The sequence below is a fragment of the Centruroides sculpturatus genome, unplaced genomic scaffold, assembly GCF_000671375.1.
Source record: "Centruroides sculpturatus isolate CEXI.00-Female unplaced genomic scaffold, Cexi_2.0 scaffold781, whole genome shotgun sequence".
Lineage (NCBI taxonomy): Eukaryota > Metazoa > Arthropoda > Arachnida > Scorpiones > Buthidae > Centruroides > Centruroides sculpturatus.
In genome coordinates, this window is record NW_019385085.1 from 1 (window position 1) to 22,652 (window position 22,652).

At 30.8% G+C, this 22,652-nt stretch overlaps 1 protein-coding gene across 1 annotated transcript in view; it reads left to right on the forward strand.

The window, feature by feature from the left end:
- Positions 1-1,809: 1,809 nt before the first annotated feature.
- The window catches only part of LOC111634449 (protein tramtrack, beta isoform-like), a 32,045-nt gene continuing 11,202 nt past the window's right edge, over positions 1,810-22,652 (forward strand). Inside the window, exon 1 of the mRNA XM_023379219.1 lies at positions 1,810-2,702. Coding sequence (XP_023234987.1) covers positions 1,863-2,702 — 840 coding nt within the window. The 5' untranslated portion in view covers positions 1,810-1,862. The remainder of the gene's footprint in view (positions 2,703-22,652) is intronic.

Sequence of the window (22,652 nt, forward strand, 5' to 3'; positions counted from 1 at the left end):
GTGTGCTGTTGATGTTTTATTTGTTTTAACTTATTCAAATATCCTGTTCTAAGTATTGTAAAACTTTTCAAAAGCTTCAATCATTCAGCTAATAACAATTTGAATAATTTTCAAGGAATTCCAAAATGTATTTTTGAAAAAATTCCCAGATGTCCATCTTAAATCTGGATATTAAAGTTTTAACAAGTCCCTGGATATTAAAAATTAATTTACACCTCCTTGTGCAAATTCAGCATAACTTGCCAAGCTTGTGCTAGATTTAATCTAACCTTGTTATTAATGCAACCTGGGATACAATCCTGTTTATAGAATTGAATAGTTCCAGCTGTTCTACAAAAGTTTAAAAGTTTTGATCCAGCAAACCTCTACATCAAGCTGAATATGCCAAGTATGGAAATACCTGTGTCAGTGAAATTAATCAAAGATTTTGGCTAGATGTAGGAAAATGGCTCACTGAATGGAATGATCTTAAACAGTTTATTCTCAATCAACACAAAAGAAAACAAGAGCTGAACTAATAATAAGGAAAATCTCCACCAACCTTGAACAGTCATCAAAATTACCATCTTTCTAATTTATTTCTATTACATTTGTACATTTTGACTTTTAAGAAATTTTTGAACTGAACTAGTTAAATTTTTATGAACTGATTCAACTTACTACAAACCATACTTCCAAATATGTGCAAAATAGCAGAATGTGACAGGATTATCACTCTCTATACTGCAGACTATGAGACTTTTAACAGATGAAAATAATCAAAACAATACTGCAAAATTGTCTGAAATAAACTTTTTTGGATGCAGTGATGCATACATCTTTGGAGAGATCATCTGTGGGAGAATATTTTGTTCAAGATGTATTTTAGCACTGGATGCAAAAGAATAGGTAAATCAGGCTGAAGTAATATAACACTGTTTTCAACTTCATTGATTAAAGTTTAAGCTTATAAACTTGTACAAATTTTAATATTTTGCTGTTAAATCATTTAGCAGAGCAACTATTTAGTTATTTGCTGTTGAAAGCACATTTGTGGTAAATTTCATTACTATTGGCATTATAACATTTTAAAATGCATAACATTGCACTGCAAATAAGAAAGTATTACATACCTATTACTAATAATTCTTTTCTTTTTGCATAACTTGTCAAGCATTTATAAATTACATTAAATATCAAAAGTGAAAAAGGAAACTTGTTGGCTTAATTATCTGACCTAAAAGTACACCAAAATTGTTGTGTAACTAAAAGTTAATTGATAGCAATATTGAAAGAATTTATGTGACTGACACAATCTTTAAAAAATATCTGATACCACAATGTAATGTACAATCTTAAATTTTGATGTTATAATATGAAGATTATTAAAGCAACTAAAAAACATTTTTCATTATTTTCTATCTGATGTTTTAGAATGCAGTTTACATCTAGTTAATGGAGCTTTTCTCATGTTTTCAGTGCTTATGGCAGTTTTTATATATTGTAAAAATTTAAAATTAATTACCGTTGTGTGATAATTAAAACAAAAGGAATTACTTATTTCTAGATTATAAATATCAGATTTATCATCAAATTATTTTAAATGTGTGAATTATTAAATATACTTTATAAATTTTATGTATTCATAGCATTAGCTTTGTTGTTAGTTTTTTTCTTTGATTGTATGCCATATATTTTAAAAATTTAATATTTAAAAAATTATATGGTGTAAATGACATTTTTATGCATTTATTTATCTAATGTATGTATGACTTAATTTAGATCAATAATAATATTTTTATTATTGTATACTATATTTTATTGTTTGATTTTACAGATTAATTTGAATTGAGAAACATTTGACTGAAAAACAGGTATTAGTCATGGGCTCGCAACAGTTTTGTCTGAAATGGAATAATCATCATTCAAATATTTTTTCAGTATTTGAACAGTTATTGTCAAATGAAGAATTAGTAGATGTCACATTGGCATGTGAAGGACTTAGTCTGAAAGCTCACAAAATGGTTTTATCTGCCTGCAGCCCATTTTTTCAAAGTTTATTTCTTGAAAATCCATGCAAACATCCAATTGTGATTTTGAAAGATATGAGGTACGAAGATTTGAAAGCCATTATAGATTTTATGTATCGGGGTGAAGTCAACATCACTCAAGATCAGTTGTCGGCTCTTCTCAAAATTGCTGACACATTAAAAGTTAAAGGATTGGCAGAAGTTGCCATTGAAAACAGACAGGATTGTATGCAGTTACATGAAGAAGTGCAAGAAAATATAATAATTCAGCCATTTCCTCCAATTCCTTTGCATAAACAGCCACAACCAGAATCTTCTCCCTATCACAGGAGAAAACGTGGACGACCTAGAAAGAGATCGTTAAGTGATTCAACCCATAGTGATTATGAAGAACAAGCAAATTTTAAACTGAAAGGAAAAGACTCTCAGACGGATAAAACGAATAAATCTGAAGAAAATAAAGCCGTGAATGGTACTTATCCACAAACTACAACTGGAAATTCTGAGACTGTAACTGTTTCTCAGTCTCCTATAACATCACATTCATATCGTGGTTCCAAAAACAAAAACACGGGGCTTCCTCCCAATTCATCTAATGAAACTTGCTCTGTAACTGAAGAACCAATGTCAGTAGAAGAAGAATTTGATGTTGAGCCGTCAAAATTACTGGAACAAACAATGACAACTGAAAACGTATGCAGTATTATGTATTTCTAATTATTTAATTTTATATTATTCATTATTTTCAATCTTTTAATGTAATTTCTTGCATAGTATTGAAAATTTACTAAACTAATTTATTACACAATATTTTTTATATTTATTTATAATAATTAAAAAGGCAATATCTAAACAACTACTCTCCAAACTAGGATATAGTTAATGACATACTCTGAACCAGTTATGGTGTGTAGATAATGAAAACAAACAAAATTGAATGTTTTCGACTCCTTCCGAGTTCTTCATCAGGTTTATTAATGATTCCTTGATGGTTCTTTGTTTTGGAATAAAATTCGAACAAGAATTCGAATATAAGTTTGAAAAAATTATTAAAGCCACATCGCCCTACCAGGACTCAATGAACGGCTAAACTGTGTTGTCAATCAACTCTTGCCAAACCATTGGCAAAACCATTTCCTCTTTATAATTTATGCACATAGATGTAAAACTGGATTTAAGATAGAGACCTGGTATACATAGGGTCAACTAAGTGCTCCATGGGGATCATTACAAGAACCTCTGGCTGATATAAGTCATGTGAGAACCACCATGGCCCTCTCTATTTATGCAACAGATCCGGACATTCATAGCGGACTCTAATTGGACCAAGCTCATCCTCGCTATGCTCCCACGGAACAGCTCAGATGGTTGGAAGCAGTGCACATTTTTAAATCCAGTTTTACATCTACATGCATAAATTATAAAGAGGAAATGGTTTTGTCAATGGCCTGGCTAGAGTTGATTGACAACACAGATTAACCGTTTGTTGAGTCCCAATAGGACAACTCTCTGCGCAGGTGCAATGTGGTTTTATTAATTTTTCAAACTTATATTTAAACTCTTGCTCGAATTTTATTCCAAAACTAATATCCATCAAGAAAATGTTAAAAACCTGATGAAGGTCTCAGAAGGAGTTTGAAAACGTTTGTTTTTGTTTGTTTTCATCATCTACACACTGCAATTGGTTTAGAATATGTGATTAAGACAATACCTAATACAAAGGAGAGAAAACAATGAATTTATTATGCAAGAAACTGAATTCAAAAATAATTATAAAAGGATGATTTGTTTAAAAATATTAATTTTCTGATTTAACACCTAAATTTTAAGTTTTATTATGAGTTTATTTACTTATGACCTTAATAATATTTGCATTTGTATTAATACAAGACAAAAGTTTAATGTATGGACATACAGATATATTAAAAAATACAATTAAAACACAATGAACAACAAATGTAACTTTTACAAAATTATAAGTAATATTAAACCTAAAATAAATTTACATCAAATCAAACTACAAGTTAAATTAAAAAGTAAAAAAAATACAGTTTATACTGTCAGTTAACTTGGCAAAATGGTCATAAAATAAACAAACATACCTAAAAAAGCCAAAAATATTATTTATTCAGTCAAATTAAAATTAAAACAATTGCTCAAATTCAGTACCAACTGCCTACTAGTAAAGCTTGCTTTTATAAATGGCAATAACACATCCTTGGTGCTGAAATAATCAAAATATAATATTATCACATTTATCACAAAATAAAATGGCTGATTCTACATAGAAACAGCATTAATCAAATCCTAAAAATAACTTTTAGGAAAAGCATATCTATGTAAATAACAATATTATTTATCACAAAAGAAAATACATAACCCTATCAAATATAGTAGTTAAATAAAACTGGTAATTTTTGAAATTACCGTTTTTCACAAATCACACAACAAAAAAAAAATCACAAAATCTTTGAACTGGAGATACTAAACAGTTTAGATTGGTTTTAAAAATACATTATAATTTTTTAATCACTTTTAAATTTATATCACAATACAAATAAAAATCTGATCCAAGAGAAGGGACAATGTATTTGTACTGAAATAAAGTGTGATATTTTTTAATTCTATAACAAAAATTTAAATAATAATTATCAATCATGTAATAAAAAGATAGGCTTGAAAATAATTAATTTAAATTAGGTTATCTGTACAGTAGAGCATTGTTTATTTGAATCAATTGGGGACTGGGGTTGTTTGGATAACTTATTTTTCTGATAACTGATTATATACAAAAAAAAATATATTAACCAATCCTGTGTTAAAATTTTTCTCCGTTGCGTGTCGCTTTGCGTTGAATTTTCGTCGACGTTAAGCCTAATGTAAACTTTTTAAAATAATAATCGTGGCTATTGTATCATTAAAAATTATTTCTTTATTTTTTACAAACAAAATAAATATATTGAAAAATATAAAAACAAAAAAAATATACTTTAGAAGTTAATCTAGTATCAAAAATGTTCAATTCAGCACGACACACAGTCCTCAGAAAAACACCACACAAAAGTGCCAGTGCTGCCAGCTAAAACACACACACAAAAAAAAAATATATTGGAGTAGCCCAAGATATAGCCAAAGATTGCAGTGCCACAGCACTAGTGAAAATTAAATTTGCTGACCGGAATTCTTTCAGATAAACAATCCTCTACTGTATATTAACTGTGCATTTCCAAGATATAAACCAGCAGTCTGCAACCTTTCTGACCTCTCAGACCATGAATCCCACGGACCACTATCATGAATTTTTTTAAATGATACAAAATCTGTAGAATAATTTTCATAAAAGTTTAATTTTACTATATTAATATGAAACTCTCATGTTTAATTATAACAAATTAATGCAAGTACATTGCTGCTTGTTTGAAATAAGTTTATGGATTCTTAGTGCATTTTCACGAAGGACGACAATCGCACTCACAATATTGATTATTGTTCATTATTTATTGATAATAGTCACTTCATATTTGGTTTTAGATTTGAATAAAAAAAAACCCAGTGTGTGAAAAAAACAACTAAGCATTTTACATTTCTTTTGTAATACTTTTTCTAACCTTCAGTTGATCAATGTCCAAATTTTTTGGTGGACCATCAATAGTCCACAGACCACTGGTTGCCGACCACTGATATAAACAAAACTTTTATTCCAGTGCATTTGTACAACCTTAGATTTTGATACTAATCTTGTAATTAATTATAAGATTTCTTATATGTGCCTGTCTATAATGGAATCCCATGGGATTGAGCAATTCTTCTGTAGTAGATAGACTTTCACTACATACAGGTTACATACTACAGGCAACCATTGGTTAACACGATTAATTAATCCCTTGATGCTATCATGTATATCAAAATTGCATGTACTCAACTGAACAATTACTACTTGCTAGTACAAATTTTTGCTTAATAACAAATATTTTTATTTCAATTTTAATTTTGTCATCAGTAATAGTTTTCTATGATAAAAATGAGTAACTAATTTAAAAATAAAATGAAACCAAATATTCTACTCAGCCCTTTAAATGTTTAATGAATTATCAAACATCTGATGCTGAGAACATTTATTACAAAAACATTAACGTTTTTGACCTAATATGATAGGCCATCTTCAGATGCAGTGAAATTTGAACATATTTTAACTTAACATTAAAAACAACAGAATGTTTGAACACTTTTACATTTAAATTTAAAACAAAATACTAGATATATTAACAAATAAATAATAAAATGAAACAAAATATACTAAATGAACTAATACAATAACAATGTAAATAACACAGGTCTGCAATGAAAATATTTCCTGAAAACTAAGCATTGTTTCTGATGTATTTTTGGACGCTGATTTCAGAAAAAATAACCAAAAAATTCCATCTGTACAGTTTTTTCACAATATGAAATTTTCGGTTTTCAGTCTTTGTGTTTTTATGAATATACAATTAACATGTAATTTATTTTTGTTTGCCCTCTAAAATTCATTAATATATATATAAATAAATGTATGTATCTTATTTATTTTTGTTATTTTATAATAAACAATAAATGAAATATGCTGTATAACAAATATGCTTCAATACCAGTTGGACATTCTGTGCACTACATAGAATGCTATGAAAATTTAGCTGTCATTTTGAACAAACTTAAATACAAGGATTACATGTGGACCATATGTGGGAATTTAAAAGTAATTGCCATGCTTCTTGGACTTCAAGGGGGATATACAAAATATCCATGCTTCCTGTGTGAATGGGACAGTAGGGAAAGGAGTCAACATTGGATTAAGAGACAGTGGCCAGTAAGAGAGAAGTTTGAAATTGGCAGCAAAAATGTTATTAAGAAAGCTTTGGTTGACCAAGAAAAGATTCTTATGCCTCCACTTCATATAAAACTTGGTTTGATAAAACAATTTGAGAAAGCTCTAGACAAAGAAGGTCGGTGTTTCAAGCACTTGATTCATGCATTTCTTGGATTATCTGCAGCCAAAGTGAAGGAAGGTGTCTTTGTGGGTCCAAATATTCGAAAACTTATGAAGGATGAAAAATTTGAAACATGTATGACAAAGGTTGAAAAGGAAGCTTGGAGCTCCTTTAAAGAAGTTGTTAATAAATTTCTGGGAAATTATAAGGATTTCAACTTCAAACAAATTGTACAAAGTGTAAAACAAAAATATGTATGCTCTGTAACCAATATCCGGCGTGAAAACTCCAAACAAAGATTGGCAAACGCTTTCAATGCCCCTCCTGGGCTCTTCTTCAGGCCAAATTTACTGTAACTGGATTCTTAAATCAAATGTTTGTTCGAAAAAACATTTGATTTAAGAATCCAGTTACAGTATCATATAAATATATATATTAGGTCGAAAATGTTAATGCTTGTGTAATAAACATTCTCAGCATCATGTGTTTGATGATTCATCTATATATATAAAATTGCTTGTCCTGACTGACTGACTGACTCATTCACTGATTCATCATCGCCCAGAGCAAACCGCTGAACCTAAAGAGGTGAAATTTGGTACACAGTTAGGGTACGTCATGAAAACGCTCACTAAGAAGGGATTTTTCGAAATTCCCTGCGGGGGGAGAGGGGGGATTAAGTCTTAATCGGAAGAACGGCTTCTACTGTACTATTTTAGANTTCCGTTGCTAAGTTTACACTGACGTCATTCGCAACGGATTATAAGCCAGTTCGAAAGATTCAAAAAAGAGTTATTTGTATTAAGTGTTCGATTTACAGTGTTTGTTCTTTATTTAATCGTATTTTCTTGAGAAAGGTCTTTTAATAAGACCGAAAACGTTTGAAGTTTTCTAATAAACGTCGACTGCAAGAAAAGGTGTTGTAGTAAGTGTTTTTTGGTATTAAATGTGGCTTTGAGTTTTGTCTGGGAAATTTTGAACTAAAAGATACAAAATCTATAGGGTGCCCAAAAACTGTGGACAAAAAAAATTGCAGATGGAAATTGTTAAAAATAAATACTGTAAATAACAACTCTCAAACTTGCAACACATCTAAGTATATCACAGACATGTATTGTTGAAACACCTCATCCACTTGAAATGGTTGTAAAACATGATGATGATTGTTCTGCATGCATTAATTGAAAAAAACAAACTGGATTGAGTATAATTTTGTCTGACAAAGATAGGCACCTCTAGTAAGTAGTAAGTGTTTTTTGATATTAAAATATGCAGTCTAGAACGATGTACATTTAATACATTTGAAATTTAGGAGCACCCTCCTCATACACACTATGAGTATTTTTTACTTTTTCTATAGCATTATATCCTTTATGAAACTTAAAAAGCTTAATATGCATTTCATCTGCAGACATTTTGACTTTATTTTACATCTTATTTTAGCTTAAACTTTTCACATCAAGCAAAATGTGATGTAAAAAGTTTAAGCTAAGCATCTAAACAAATAATACAATCTAACATTAGCAATAACGTGTTAAATTTTATAACTGTTATAATTAAATCACATATCTGTTAAGTAAAGACAGCTGTTAAAAATACACAAAAAATTTTTTGTTCTTCATAGAAGCAGATACTGAATTTTCCATTATGTGGTCTGATTTTCTTTTCCATTTCCATGTTTAGTGTTGTCACCTTTTCAAAATTGCTGACCTAGACGGCAGGTCAGGTTTGTTCGAACAGAAGTTCCTGACGGATGCGCAATGCCATTTTGCAATGCGAAGAATAACGTGCATGCTGGTTCTAAATCAGTTACAGTTAGTGACTAGGGAGACTTGGGTAGGAGTAATCTAATAATGTAAGTAACCTAAATTAAGAAAGAAAAAATACAGAAGATGACTTAGCTGTATTCGATATTGGAGATGTATACAATTTGTACAAGTAGAAGCTCAAAAAAAGGGGGCGACAGGTTGCGCACGAAATTCCCAGACAAAATTAATAGTTCATCCAGACTGTCTGGGTGAAAACCGGATGGGTGGTAACACTATCCACGTTGGACAGGTTTTGCTATATACAGGTTTTTTCTATATACAGGTAGGCCTCCTACAACGCGGTAGATAAGTTCCTTGAAAATACCGTGCTGTGGGAAATCGCGTTATAGGAGACACCAACTTAATACAAAAACTGGGATTTGATTCTAAAAAGAGAAAAACTTGCCGTTTGAATGGCATTTTTTGAATTTTTCAAACCAGCCATTGCTAGCCACGAATTTAACACTGCTTTCATCAGCCGACGACTGTCCCATTTGTTTTAAATAATCAAATATTTTTAAGGCTTTGTGTTTAAGTGCAGTTTTATTTAAAGGCAACCGTTTCTTGTTCATATCTTCTACCCATAATATTAGTGCTTGTTCCATTTTTTTTTTTTTTTTCATTATAGGTGCTCTCGGATGAGCAACATTTTTCGCAAGAATAGATGATCCGGATGCGACTGAATTCCTAATCTTTTCTTCCTATTGCTTAATTGACCGAATAGTTGACTCATTTAAATTAAAATGCCTACCAATATCAGCTATCCACTCTTGACTTTTAATTTGATCCAAAATTTCTATCTTTGTTTGAAGAGATATATTAATAAATTTCCTTTCTAACGACGGTCCTTTCTTTTCATTCAACATTGTTATGGCTAAAATTTTTTCAAACAGTTTTGTGGACAGTAAAAATTGCAAAAAATAACTTTCCTTCACTATGTTGTTAAAAATATACACCCAATAGAAGTTTATACTGTATTTTGGACCATTTTTGCGGTCCCCACCTATTGAAAGAGTATAAATTATCGAAAATTCAGTGATATATTTGAGTGTTTATGGTAACAGATGCACATCTGTCTAGAAACTGGTCTTCCCCTGAAACTTTCAAGGGAATAACACATCAACGTGGACAAACAGCTGTTTTCGAGGACATTTAGCTCTGTACACCGAACTGTGGCGTGTATTAAGTGATTCGTTGAGATTTTTCTGTTATGTGAAAGATAATTCGTTTCTAAATACCATAAACCACGTTGTAAGAAAATTTCTGCATTTTTCCAACCGTGTTGGAGCGAAAACGCGTTGTAAAGGTACCGCGTTGTAGGAGGCCTACCTGTACAGATTTTTCTATATACAGATTTCATTATAGAAGATTTGATTGTATAACTGTATATGTGGAGGAAGAGTGGAAGATTCAGAGTTTATAAAACAAATAAAACAATCTAGCAATGAGTTGCATAATTTCCTGGCTGATAGGAAGTTTTATTTAAAAAGTAACTTTTATGTTATTAATCATAATAAAATTGTATGTGGCACCATCTGTTAGTAGATTTTGGTATAAAAACTTTCTATATTCTTAATTATAAAATGGCAATAGGCTTAATTTTGAAAGTAGATATGAGTTTTATAAAAAACTGTAAATGTTAACAAGTAAAATCTTCATTAAGTATGACTTCACTTAAGATATGACACATGTCTTTCCATCCCTTTGACTTTTTAAAATCAAAATTTAAAAGCATCAAAATTCCTTTATACACAAGCTACCATACCAAATTTTGTTTCTTAATCTTTACCCCAAGTCAAGATTTTAAATAAAATATTCAATAGATGCCAATACACATGCACATAGAACTTTTTTTTAGTTTTTTGGGTTTAGGATTCAAAACATGGAGATTTGCAAAAAATTCAGAGGGTAAAATCTGACATTATTCCAATACTTTCACTTGTTATGTATACAAAACAACCAAGAAAATTAAATGACATATAGGTTGAAAGCAGAGCAAAGAGATCTGAACAAAATAAATTTTTATAGGGTAATTTTTGTGAAGATTAAGAACAGTTCTTTACAGATAGATTAACTTTTGGGCTAAAACTCGGCTAATTACTTAGATATGATGTAATATGGACTAAACATAGACTGTTATGCCTATATGGTCCAGATACAGTAATAACTACCAGTGATTTACAAGATATAATCACACAGGTCACTTGATGTCAGGTGAATAACATTTATTGTTATATCTTGTAAACTAATTGATGTGGAAATGAAGATCAGACTGATGTGTAGATAGCATAATTAGCAACATATTCTGCACAATATGCAGAAGTGTGGGTTTGAGTCCTGTTCTAGATTGATCTTTTCTTCCAGAATAGTCTAAATCAGGACTTCCCAGCAGGGCCAGCATTGACCCCTTAGTTCATGAAAGTTTGAGGTGGGATCAATATAATTTTGTAAATATAAAAAAAATTTATTAAAAAACATTAAATTTATTAAAACATTAAAATGTTTTACTTATTTTTTGTTATCAAATAAATTTAGATTTTTAAAAATTATATAGAAAGGCTATTGCATATACAGTAAAACCTGTGAAAGCCAGAACCTTCAGGTTTATCCTGTGAGACATGGAAAAACAAAATAGTCTTGTCAAGTTCTGGTTTTTGGAGGTTTGACTTTATATATCATGACTGGCCAAACTGTACCTTGTGAGTCACTTGCAGCTCTTCTAGACCAATGTTCCGCAACCTTTTTCTACTTGTGGCACACCCATGACTTCAACACGGCACACCAAAATGTTATTCCCCTCAAAAATGTATGATATGATACTATTAATAGAATTACATAATGCCACTAACCTATTATTATTGTTATTAAACAGACATCAACACCTGTGAGCAAATTTTTTTTACATATAATTTCTTAGGGCTTGTAATAAAGAACAAACAATCATCATCTTATTTCATGAGTACTGCAGCAGAGAATGAAATACAAGCATAAGAAACACAACAACTGTGATAAAAATATATAAATAAAATTTGAAATTAACAAAATATGTAAAAGTTGACATCACACCTTTCACCATGTGACGGCACATCAGTGTACCACAGCACACCGGTTGCAGAACACTGTTCTAAACCCTTATTGTGGACTCCATGTACTTATACAATTTCTATTTATGAACTTGGTACATACTACTTATACATATATAATATTATTATAAGTTTTCTGACTATTGCATCATGTAATATATACAATGGTTGTAGGTGTAACTCACAACTTAATCTCAACAAACAACTGAAAAACTTAGAGTACATTAATAAAGTCAAAGAAATTTAATAATTGTTTAGTTAGTTGGTTATAAAGTAATAATGATATATACTATAGAACAGTGTTAACTATAGTATTTTATAATATAAATAGATGATATGGCTCTCCAATAGGCATTTCAATAGAGAATGAAGCTCTTGTGTATTTTTGATAGGCAGTGTATAGCTCCTGTTTTGACAAGGTTTGCCCATCACTGGTAGATATAATATTGAAGGAGTCAGTGGAAAAAATTTTCTTAAAAAGGAGTTAATACATGAAAAAAGGTTGGGAACTAGTAGATAAATTAATTAATTTCTTTTTTTCTAATTGTTAAATTTAATACAAGATGGCAGCATAACCTTTAGTCCAAATTACATATCTATATAATTAATTATCCAAGTCTTAATCTGATAGTTAATCCAATTATATCATTTGATTATTAGTTAATTTGAGTTTGGTTTTTTTATATAGAAACATTTAAAGTAAATAGTACTAAAAAACACTGTCTATTCAGCATTATCTGCTTTTAATAATGAAAAGAAACACTCATTCAACATTTATCAAGATGTGCAGTACTTGATTGCTTCTTGTTCTCTTATTTTTTGTTTAGAACTATATTGCTATAGAGAACTTATATCACAAAATTGCTATAGAGAACTTATATCACAGAAACACTTTTTTTTTATGGGAAAAGTAGACTTTATTTTCTATTTTTTATGAAAAGAAATGCATTTTGGACCATTTGCCCTCATCAGTCCTTAATGCATAATGTGGTAAAACTGAAATGATATCTAATGGTGACTGCTGGAATAACTGAGTATTTAAAAGACATGGGGATAAAACAAGTTAAACTGTAAAAATGAAATGGTAAAACTTGCTTAAATATATTTTAAAAAATTGGCAAATAAAATGGTAACAACCCTTTACTAACCTTTAACATGCAGTCTATTTTATTAATGCAATCTAACGTTTTCGATCAAATTAATTGACCTTTGTCAGGGAAACTTTCTAACGTTTTCAGTCTTGTTAAAAGACCTTTCTCAAGAAAATAAATCAGATAAAACAACAAAATTGTTTTTTTTTTGTTGTTTTATCTGATTTATTTTCTTGAGAAAGGTCTTTTAACAAGACCGAAAACGTTAGAAAGTTTCTCTTATAAACTTCGGCTGCAAGAAAAGGTGTTTGAGTAAGTGTTTTGATATTACAGTATTCAGTCTAGAACGATTTGACCTTTGTCAGGATCGAACAAACAATATTTGATTTATGACGAACGAAACCGATTATAGAATGTTTTAACTTTAAACGCTTTCTCAGCGTTTATTGCGCAAGTCCGAAAATAATTATAATGTATGGATTGATAATGTACAAATATACCCATACACGAACACATAAAAATAAAAATACAAATTAATAATAATAAATAAATAGATGATATAACTGGCTTCTACTAATGTCTGTTCGTGCATTTTTCTTTTTTATGCTGATACATTCATAATGCACCCGCTCTCCATGCTGCAGATACTTTATATGATTCTTTGAAGTTTATAGCCTTTCCTGCTAGACTGCTCTTATGAGCATGCCAGGCTTCTGTATATTTAATATGCCTCCTATCTTGCACCTTATGTATTATTTCTGCTCTTTCCCATTTCACTGATACCTCTGTTGGGTCTGCTATAACTACAGTGACCATACGTCCTTTATTTAAGAGGACAGTCCTTTATTTCACTGCTCTCTCCTTTAGCTTTATTTATTTTCTAAAATAGGCATTTTGTCCTTTATTTTGTAAAGTTGACGCAAAGTTTTAAAAAAAATTTTTAATAATATATTGAACAAGTTAGTTTTGTGTACGCCATCACGATCTGTGTTGCATTACTACATAGAGCGCAGTAGTGCAGTGTATCTCCAACCAAACGGCCCACTGACAGTACCAGGGGGTGGACACTCTTATGGGGATTTTTGTGATAGTTTTTAAACTCTCTAGTTGGTGGATGATACACTTGTTAATTAAAGCTAAAGTTAGTTGAAAGAAAAAATGAAGGGTTTCTTCCTATTGTTATTAGAAAAGTGGTCTTAGCATTAGAAAAATCAGAAAATATACAAGCCAAAAAATTCAATGATGTTGTGTACACATTTTATCAAACGTGAATAGATTACCTAAATGATTGGGACGTGTTTTTTATTNTTACAAAAATTAATAACATAAATTATCTATATTTTTGGGACACACTGTAGTAGTAATTGTAGTAGTAATTAAGACCGGAGAGTCGGCATCTCTGATGCCGCGCCACTGTGTCTCGTTCAACACAGAAGCCGCGGCGGCGACTTGTTTTGTTCGGAATTACGCCAAACGAGTGGCCACGTGTGTATGCGATCGCATTCCAATTCGAGGAATGTGAGACAGTTCGACAGAAATAATGCACTCAGATATTAGATTTAACAAACAAATAACCGTTTAATTTGAAAGTAAAAGAGTACATGATACAAACTTCGTAAGATATCAATTTAACTGACATACATATCGTAGGTCGAGAGAAAGAGAATTTACATGAGATTTCTCGTTGGGTTAAATACCTGTAGGTTGTAGACCTGATGCAGGAGAGAATTCGTGTCCTTTAGGAAGGTTGTATAAACGAGAAGGTTGGCACGTTAGAAGAGTTCTGCTTAATGTATCAATATTATACGGTTAGACAGCGAGGGAAATGTTCTTTCTGTTTTGGAAGTAAATTTCAAGTCGATGGAATCTAGAATTATTTTGGGTTTCGAAGACGAACTCATTGCTTCCAGTTCAGAAGCTCTAATGTTCCGAGTCAGAGTCGATAATATAGTATCGGTCGAGGAACTGGTGACGACTGACTCATTCAGCAGTCAGTTCTGATATTAGAATCGGTAGCGCACGGCCGGAAAGTCAAAGGATCACCGAAAAGCATCACTTTCGTATTCGAGAAAATGCAAAATGAGATGTACTCAGGTAGTAGATGACAACAGTTATCCAAATAGGTATGATGAAATCGTGTTACATTGTTAGTTGAAGTCGGGTTCTAACATAATCATTAATGCAAACGGTTGTATTTTCAATTGATGCGAATGAAAATTATTTATTTCAAGTGTTTCTTTGCATTTTTCTTCATTGCTGCGATTTTATCAGTAAGTTTAGACTACGACCTTTTTATAGAGAGGTTGAGGCGCACGTTTTAAACGTGTAAACGTGTACGTGTGACGTTCGGCGCCGCTTTCCCATAAGCCTAAAAGTTTGACCATGGTGTTTGAAATGTCGAGCGTGATTCCACCGACTATCCAAACACCATTGTCAAACTTTTAGGCTTACGGGAAAGCGGCGCCGAACGTCACACGTACACGTTTACACGTTTAAAAAGTGCGCCTCAACCTATCTTATATCTCTCTGGAGATGTTAAATACAGTAAGACCCTGCTAAACACTGTCTTGATTAACGCTGATTCAATATAACGTGGTCTGCTCAAAGCCTAAAAAAAACTCAAAATTTACGCTTATTCAAATTATTGCAGCATTTCATTTATTCCTATATAATACGATTATTCCCAAACAAAAGCAAAAGTTGGCAATTTGTTGTAGCGCTGTACTTTATTTAAATCTATGTCTGTTTGGTGCAGTTTTGAAAAAAATATAACTTCATGGATGCCATAGGCAATATCAACTTCTCTTGACAAGAAATAACTGATAAATGCATGAACAAAGTGTGGAAGTAATGGCTGAAGGTATCCAAGAATTCTCAACGAGAAGAATCTATCGCTGTATCATTAGGTTGAGCAAATTGTCAGCCTAATTGATACAGCAGGACTAGGAGATGTAGACAAGCAGGATATTGAGGAGTTACTGAAGGTTTCTGATGAGAGCCTTACCAATGACGACCCTCAAGAACTTGCAGAACAAGAAATTCATGTAGAACTGGAAAATAGTGATTCTGAAAACAAAAAACCCAAATAATTTATCTACAGATTTCCTTAGTAAAAGTTTGTAATGATAACTGAAATTGTTGATCAAATTGTTGTAGTGAATGATTCAGATTTTGAAAGGAGTGCAAAAGCAAAATGAGGAATTTTGGATGCAATCTCTTGCTACTGACATTTGCTTAAGGAAAGAAAAAAGAAATAAATGAAATTACATGTCTTTATGGCAAAACACAAGAGCCAGGATCTTTGTCAGAAAAAATGAACTTTACATTTCTGTGTGCATATGTTGATACATTATTTAACATATATTATTATGCAAAATTAATATAAAAATAACTTAAAGTAAAATCTATTTATTTTTGGTCGCGTTTTCCTCTTTCCCTATTTACTCTGTGTTAAAATGACTGTTTAATGCTGTTTTGTTTTGCACTTTGTCACCTAGGAACATATCCTCTGCGTTAAATGGGGTCTTATTGTATTTGGCAAGAAAACTTTTGTTTAACTAGAGCAAAGTTAGTGTCACAATTGTGTTAAGTGAATAGCAATATGTTTAAAATGTATTAGGATACCAACCTAATACTTTGAGTTCAGCACTCACTAGCTTGATAGTGTTGAAAAATTTAGGATATTGGATACAATATTTATATTTAAGATCTTTGTTGTTGGCTTTTTCAAGGCTGGATAAATTCAAAATATTGTTTGTTTTATATTAAATGATAAAAATCTATCAATACACTTTGATAATACTTAAGTTGAAAAAAATATCAATCAGTTTCAAAGAGTACTTTTGCTTTATCTTTTCTCTAGTGTTTTCAGAATAGGCTTACCAGACATCCCATTTTGACTGGGACTGTCCCGGTTTGATGATGTGGTCCCTGTGTCCCAGCCAGTTTGTCATTCTGTCCTGGTTACTTGGTAAAATTTTAAAAGTGCTGAATATATAAGAAGTAAAAATAATGCAGCCTCCAGTAAAATGGCAATTTGGCAACTAAAATGTCTTCTTTGTTTAACAACTGTTGCCAATCTAAATATTTTGTATCTAGATCTAAGTAATTTTAATGTTGTCTAGATGTTTTTCCCCAAAATTTATAGCAAGTGGTGTAATGAAATTAGATGTTTTATTTTTTCATCCAGATATTTTTTTACAGAATTTATAATAGCACTTAGCCTATGAGATCCAGATAGTTTTATTTCATTTTTTAGATATTTTGTTTCAATTAAGAGTTGGCAACATTGAAACTTATTCTGGCTGTGTCATTGTGCACACATCCTATTTTAGTCTAGGAGAAAATGCTAGTCAGCATTTGTGATTATTTTGTACTGTACAGTACATTAAATTAATGTAATCTCCAAAATTCCAAAAAGAAATGTGTGTTTACTGATGAATTAAAAAGGATTATCCAGTTTGAAAAAAGTTTGTGATTGTATTGACAAAGTCAAATGTGAACTGTACTTTTCAGAATTTTCAGCAACTCATGGTGGGCGTTTGGACATTAAAAATCACTTGAAATGTGTGAAACATAAGGCATGCCTAGTAGCAGCGAAAGGAACTTCCCCAAATATATTGTCATATTTTAATGATACCAATTTAAGTGACAAAGAATTACTTTTAAAAAATCAAAATCTTTTTCAAAAATATTTCCTCAAAATTGATGAAAAAACTTTATGGGTTAATTGTACCTAAATAACCCCCATTTTTTTGCCTGCCATTTAGGTACAATTAACCCATAAAGTTTTTTCATCAATTTTGAGGAAATATTTTTGAAAAATTGATTTTTTAAAAGTAATATAAAGTAAACCGCACCATGGATATATACATATCTATTACTTATGACAAAGAATTTTTAAAAAAGTTCACACTAGTAATAAATATTAATAAGTTCTTAATAATAAGGTATGTTCAGTTGAATTATTAAAAATTGCTTTTAACTTTTTTTTTTTGTTAACTTCTTTATTTAGCCTTTTCAATCATAGCTACTTATCCTAGTAGGCTTTATTTTCTGAAAATTGTTTCGGTTTCAAAAAAAAAAATATTATAGTAAGCCTACTTTAGAATGATAACATTAGGGATAAAACATTGAAATCAAATATTTTAATCAAATACTATCAGGTTGTCCCATTTGAAATGTCATTTTAGAATCTTCACCTGTCGAACATGCCACCATGTCAACCAAATTCAAATTTCCAACCATCTTGCTGACCAAATGCCATTTTTCCACAATGCTGGAAATTCACAATGTTTGTTCTGATGCTCTGTGAGTTTAAACTTAGACACAGAGATCAAGGCAGCTGCAAATATCTGCAGGGTATTTGGTGAGTCTGCCATGACAGTTTGCATCATGCAGTAATGATTTGAGAGGTTTTGAAGCAGAGATCTGAGCCTGGAAAATGAATTCAATGGGAGACTGCCATTTGCTGTTTTGGATGCTGCTTTGAAGATGATGGTTCAGAACTTATCTGTGAGTTGTATGACCATTTCCAGATATCTGGCAAAGCCATAAATGCAAAAAGAGATACCAAAGTTCCACATGAATTGACACCATACCAGCAACAGTGATGTAAAACATTTAATGTGAATAACATAATAAATTTAACCTGAGCATTCTTAACATTAATTTTAAAAGTAATTTGTACAAAAATTACTTTTTAATTTTCTACTTTAAATGTAAGAAATTTGTGTGTATGGAGCACTTATATTTGAAATGATAATTGAATTAATAAGAGGTGGTGGCATAGCTGCTATCTTTAATCCAAATTAGATAATTTCTCTAATTAATTAGTCAGATTCTAGTCTGATATATAATCTGGCTGTATAATTCAGGCTTGGTTTTCTATATATTTTTTAAATAATTTGTAAAATTTAATGTAAAATTAAAATGTTAAAAATATATTAAGTTTAAATTGAAAGTGCTCAATTTCAACATTGTATTCCATTGTGTTTTCAATTTGAAAACACTAGAATGATGGAAAGCTAAACTACTCATTGAAAGTGATTTGTTCTATTCTTGATTTCAGTATTTCTTGTTAGGGGTTACAATTTTCAATGTGTTAAGCACAAATTCTGACTTCAATTACATGATACAAAAATATACACAAATTTTGAAGAATTTAATTGTTAATGTTAGTAATTGTTTAAATTTGAAATTTATTTACTTGAATGCTAGAGTTTTAATTTGAAAGGGTTAGCAGAGAACAGACATTAACTTGGTGTTTATTTATCCAGTGTTATTATTTATACAGTAGAGCCTCGATTATCCGACCCCCGATTAACCGACACCTTGGTTAACCGACCGTCCTAGTCGGCAAATTTCAAATGTCAGCTGGTGATGAGGCACTACAATATTTGGCTATGTCTTGGCTACTTTAATATTATTTTTACGTATTTTAGCTGGCAACACTGGATCGACCATGAAAGGGAGTCAGTATTTAAACGAGGCTTAATTTTATAATTTTTAACGATACAATAGCGACAATTATTATTATAAAAAATTTTTGTTAGGCTTAACATTGATGAAAATTCAACGCAAAGTAGGTTAATAGTGATATACTAATTACATGGGATATAATAATATACTACACTAATAATGGATTTTTTCATACTTTTCAGTTATCCGACTTTTCAATTATCCGACCAACCCCAGTCCCCAATTGAGTCAGATAATCGAGGCTCTACTGTATTATTATTGTTAAATACCAAGTTAATGCCTGTTCTCTGCTAACCCTTTTAAATTAAAACTCAAGCATTCACTTAAAATCAATTCACTTAAATTGATATTTTAAAATTTGAGATTTTAAAATATCAAATATTATAACAATTCATATACAGTAATATCCCAAACTTACGCTTAGGTGGGACCGAGCGATAACCACGTAACTCAAATTTGCGTAAGTCGGGGTATAATTTCGCAATTTGTGTAAAATTCAAGTCGAATGTATGTAAGCTAATAAATGTTCTCGTTAATCTTATCTCGTCTTTTGATTTGTTCACGGTTACAAGAAATCACCACATAGAGTCTCTCGAGGCTTTGTAGATATAACAAACACAGAAATAAATAACACAAAATAAATTGTAGCTATGTGTCAATTCCGTGCGACACATCTGAACATGTAAGCTGAACAATAGTGTGGGGGGAGTGAGTAATCAAAAGTTGCGTGGCACTCAAACAAAAGACGAATCAACAAGATTTGAAAATCGCGTAACTCCAGGTTCGCATAAGTCGGGGTAGCGTAAGTCGAGGTATTACTGTATTCTCATTTGATCCAATAAACATTTCCAATACAAATTTTGGGTTTTATATTGTCATTGTGGGAAGGAAATCCTTTCTCTGTAAGACAGTTCCTAGTACAGTATATTAGTTAAAAATAAATAAATAAGTACTTTATCAAACACATTTATTCCAAGCACATTTCTCTAACCTGTTAACAGATGTGTTTGCTATAAAATCTTGAAAAAGTTTATCTTATGATTCAGTTGCAAATTTTAATACTATAGACAATTTATTTTGTATTTAAGGAAAGTTGATTACCTATAAGGACCAAATGTTTGTTTCAAATGCTTGGAAAGCATGATATATGGTACCATAATATCAGGATGATCCCATCTACATATTCCATATAAGTGTTTCAGTAATTAGAATATTACATGTCTGTTGTGTTTGTTGTTGTTATTTTTTATTTTGGTATTTTTATTTTTATTTTTTACTAAGGCATATTTATGTGATGTACATTAATACAGTTAAGTAGTTTAAAACTTGGAAATCTTTATTGGATCAAATGAGAATATATGAATTGTTAAAATATTTGATATTTTAAAATCTGTAATTTGATTTTATCATATTCATTACTGTTAAATGTATGATAGCAAGTACAGTACATAGCCTGATGATGACATAAACATTGAAAATGTTAGCTTAAATTGAATTGTGCTGGAATAAAGGTGTTTGTTAAAGTACTGTTTGGTATTTTAGTATTTAAATTTTTTATTGAAGACAATAATAATAATAATTTTATTAATGACTTCATATAGAATGTTATTCATTGAATTATTTAGTTTTTCTTTTTATTTGATTTGTTTATTTCAGTTATTTGTTACTACTATATTTATACTAAGCCAGTGGTTCCCAAACTTTTTTGATTCTAGGCACCCTTGGTAAAGGCAGATTTTTCCCAAGGCACCCTATGTCAAATTTTAACAAGTACATTACAACATTATAAAAATTTTATAACATTTTGTGGCGCCCCTGTGAGGAAGCCGTGGCATACACTTTGGGAATCATTGCACTAAGCCAAACAATCGTCGTAATTAATCAGGCTATAATTAATAATTAGAAACTAAGTAATTTGGTACTAGAGGTAGATGTTAGATGCTATCTTTTATGTAAATTAATAATTATAATAATTTTAGAACATTCCGGAAGAAAGAACTAGCCCAGAGTGGGACTTTAACCTGCAACTTCCACTTACCATGTTGTGCGCTTGCCAGTTATGACATTTGGACCTTGAGCAAGCCTTTGCTTCCAGAAGCAAAGGCTTGCTTATGAAAGTAACTGTGAATGGTTATATCTAAATTTAAATTTATTTATGAAGGCTCAAATTAATTATGTAAATTTATTCATTTGAGCCTTTGCTTAAATTTAAATTTAAGTTTTTGCTTCCAGGTGAATTTAAATTTAAATTCATCTTGAAGCGAAGGCTTGTTTGGGATCCTGATGGCATAACTGGCAATCGCACTGCATGGTAAGTGGAGGTTGCGGGTTCAAGTCTCACTTCGGGCTAGTTCTTTTTTTTCCAGAAGGTTCTAAATTATTTAATAAATCATAAAATTATTATAATCATTTTTTTAGATAAGAGCTGGTGCTTAATGTCTACCTCTATTATCAAATGACTTAGTTTCTAATTATTAAATATAGCATAATAGTAGCCTAATTAATTACGATGATTGTTTGGCTTAGTGTCAATACATTAGGCTTTGGGATGTTGAAATATATATATATATATATACAGTCAACCCCCCTATAACGCGGTAGATATGTTCCGCTTTATAAGAATTTCGCGTTGTAAGAATCCTTAAATACGTGAGCCAATCACAGCCCGTCACATGTGCAGTTTACGGACTACGACTGTTTGAAAGGTTTTCTTCCATAAAATTAATCGATTCTAGACTAATTTGACTCAACATTTCCAAATTATGTATAATTTTTTGGGAATAATCTGTATAAACTGTGCTATAAACGAAAAATTGTAGGATTACTTATCGAGTGTGCATTGTTCGACGATGCCATTACTTAAGCTTGTTTTCGTCGTGGAGCAGCGCACCAAACAGCGGCCGTGTTTCCTGATAAGTTATTTTTCTGCGAAAAATTCATTGAACTTTGGAGACATCATTAATAGAAATAATTTTAATGGTCGTTGAATAAGAAATGTTTTTTTCACAAGAAATGTATAAAATTATAGTACTGTATTAAACTTACAGTACTTAATTTAGGCCTATATACTGTACAGACGATAGTATATACTTACCTGCCTAAAATCTCCATAGCGAAAATTTTAGATAACGTAAAAATTATAAAATTACGGTACTGTATTAGACTTACAAATATATATAATTTATATATACAAACCTATATTTATATATATAAA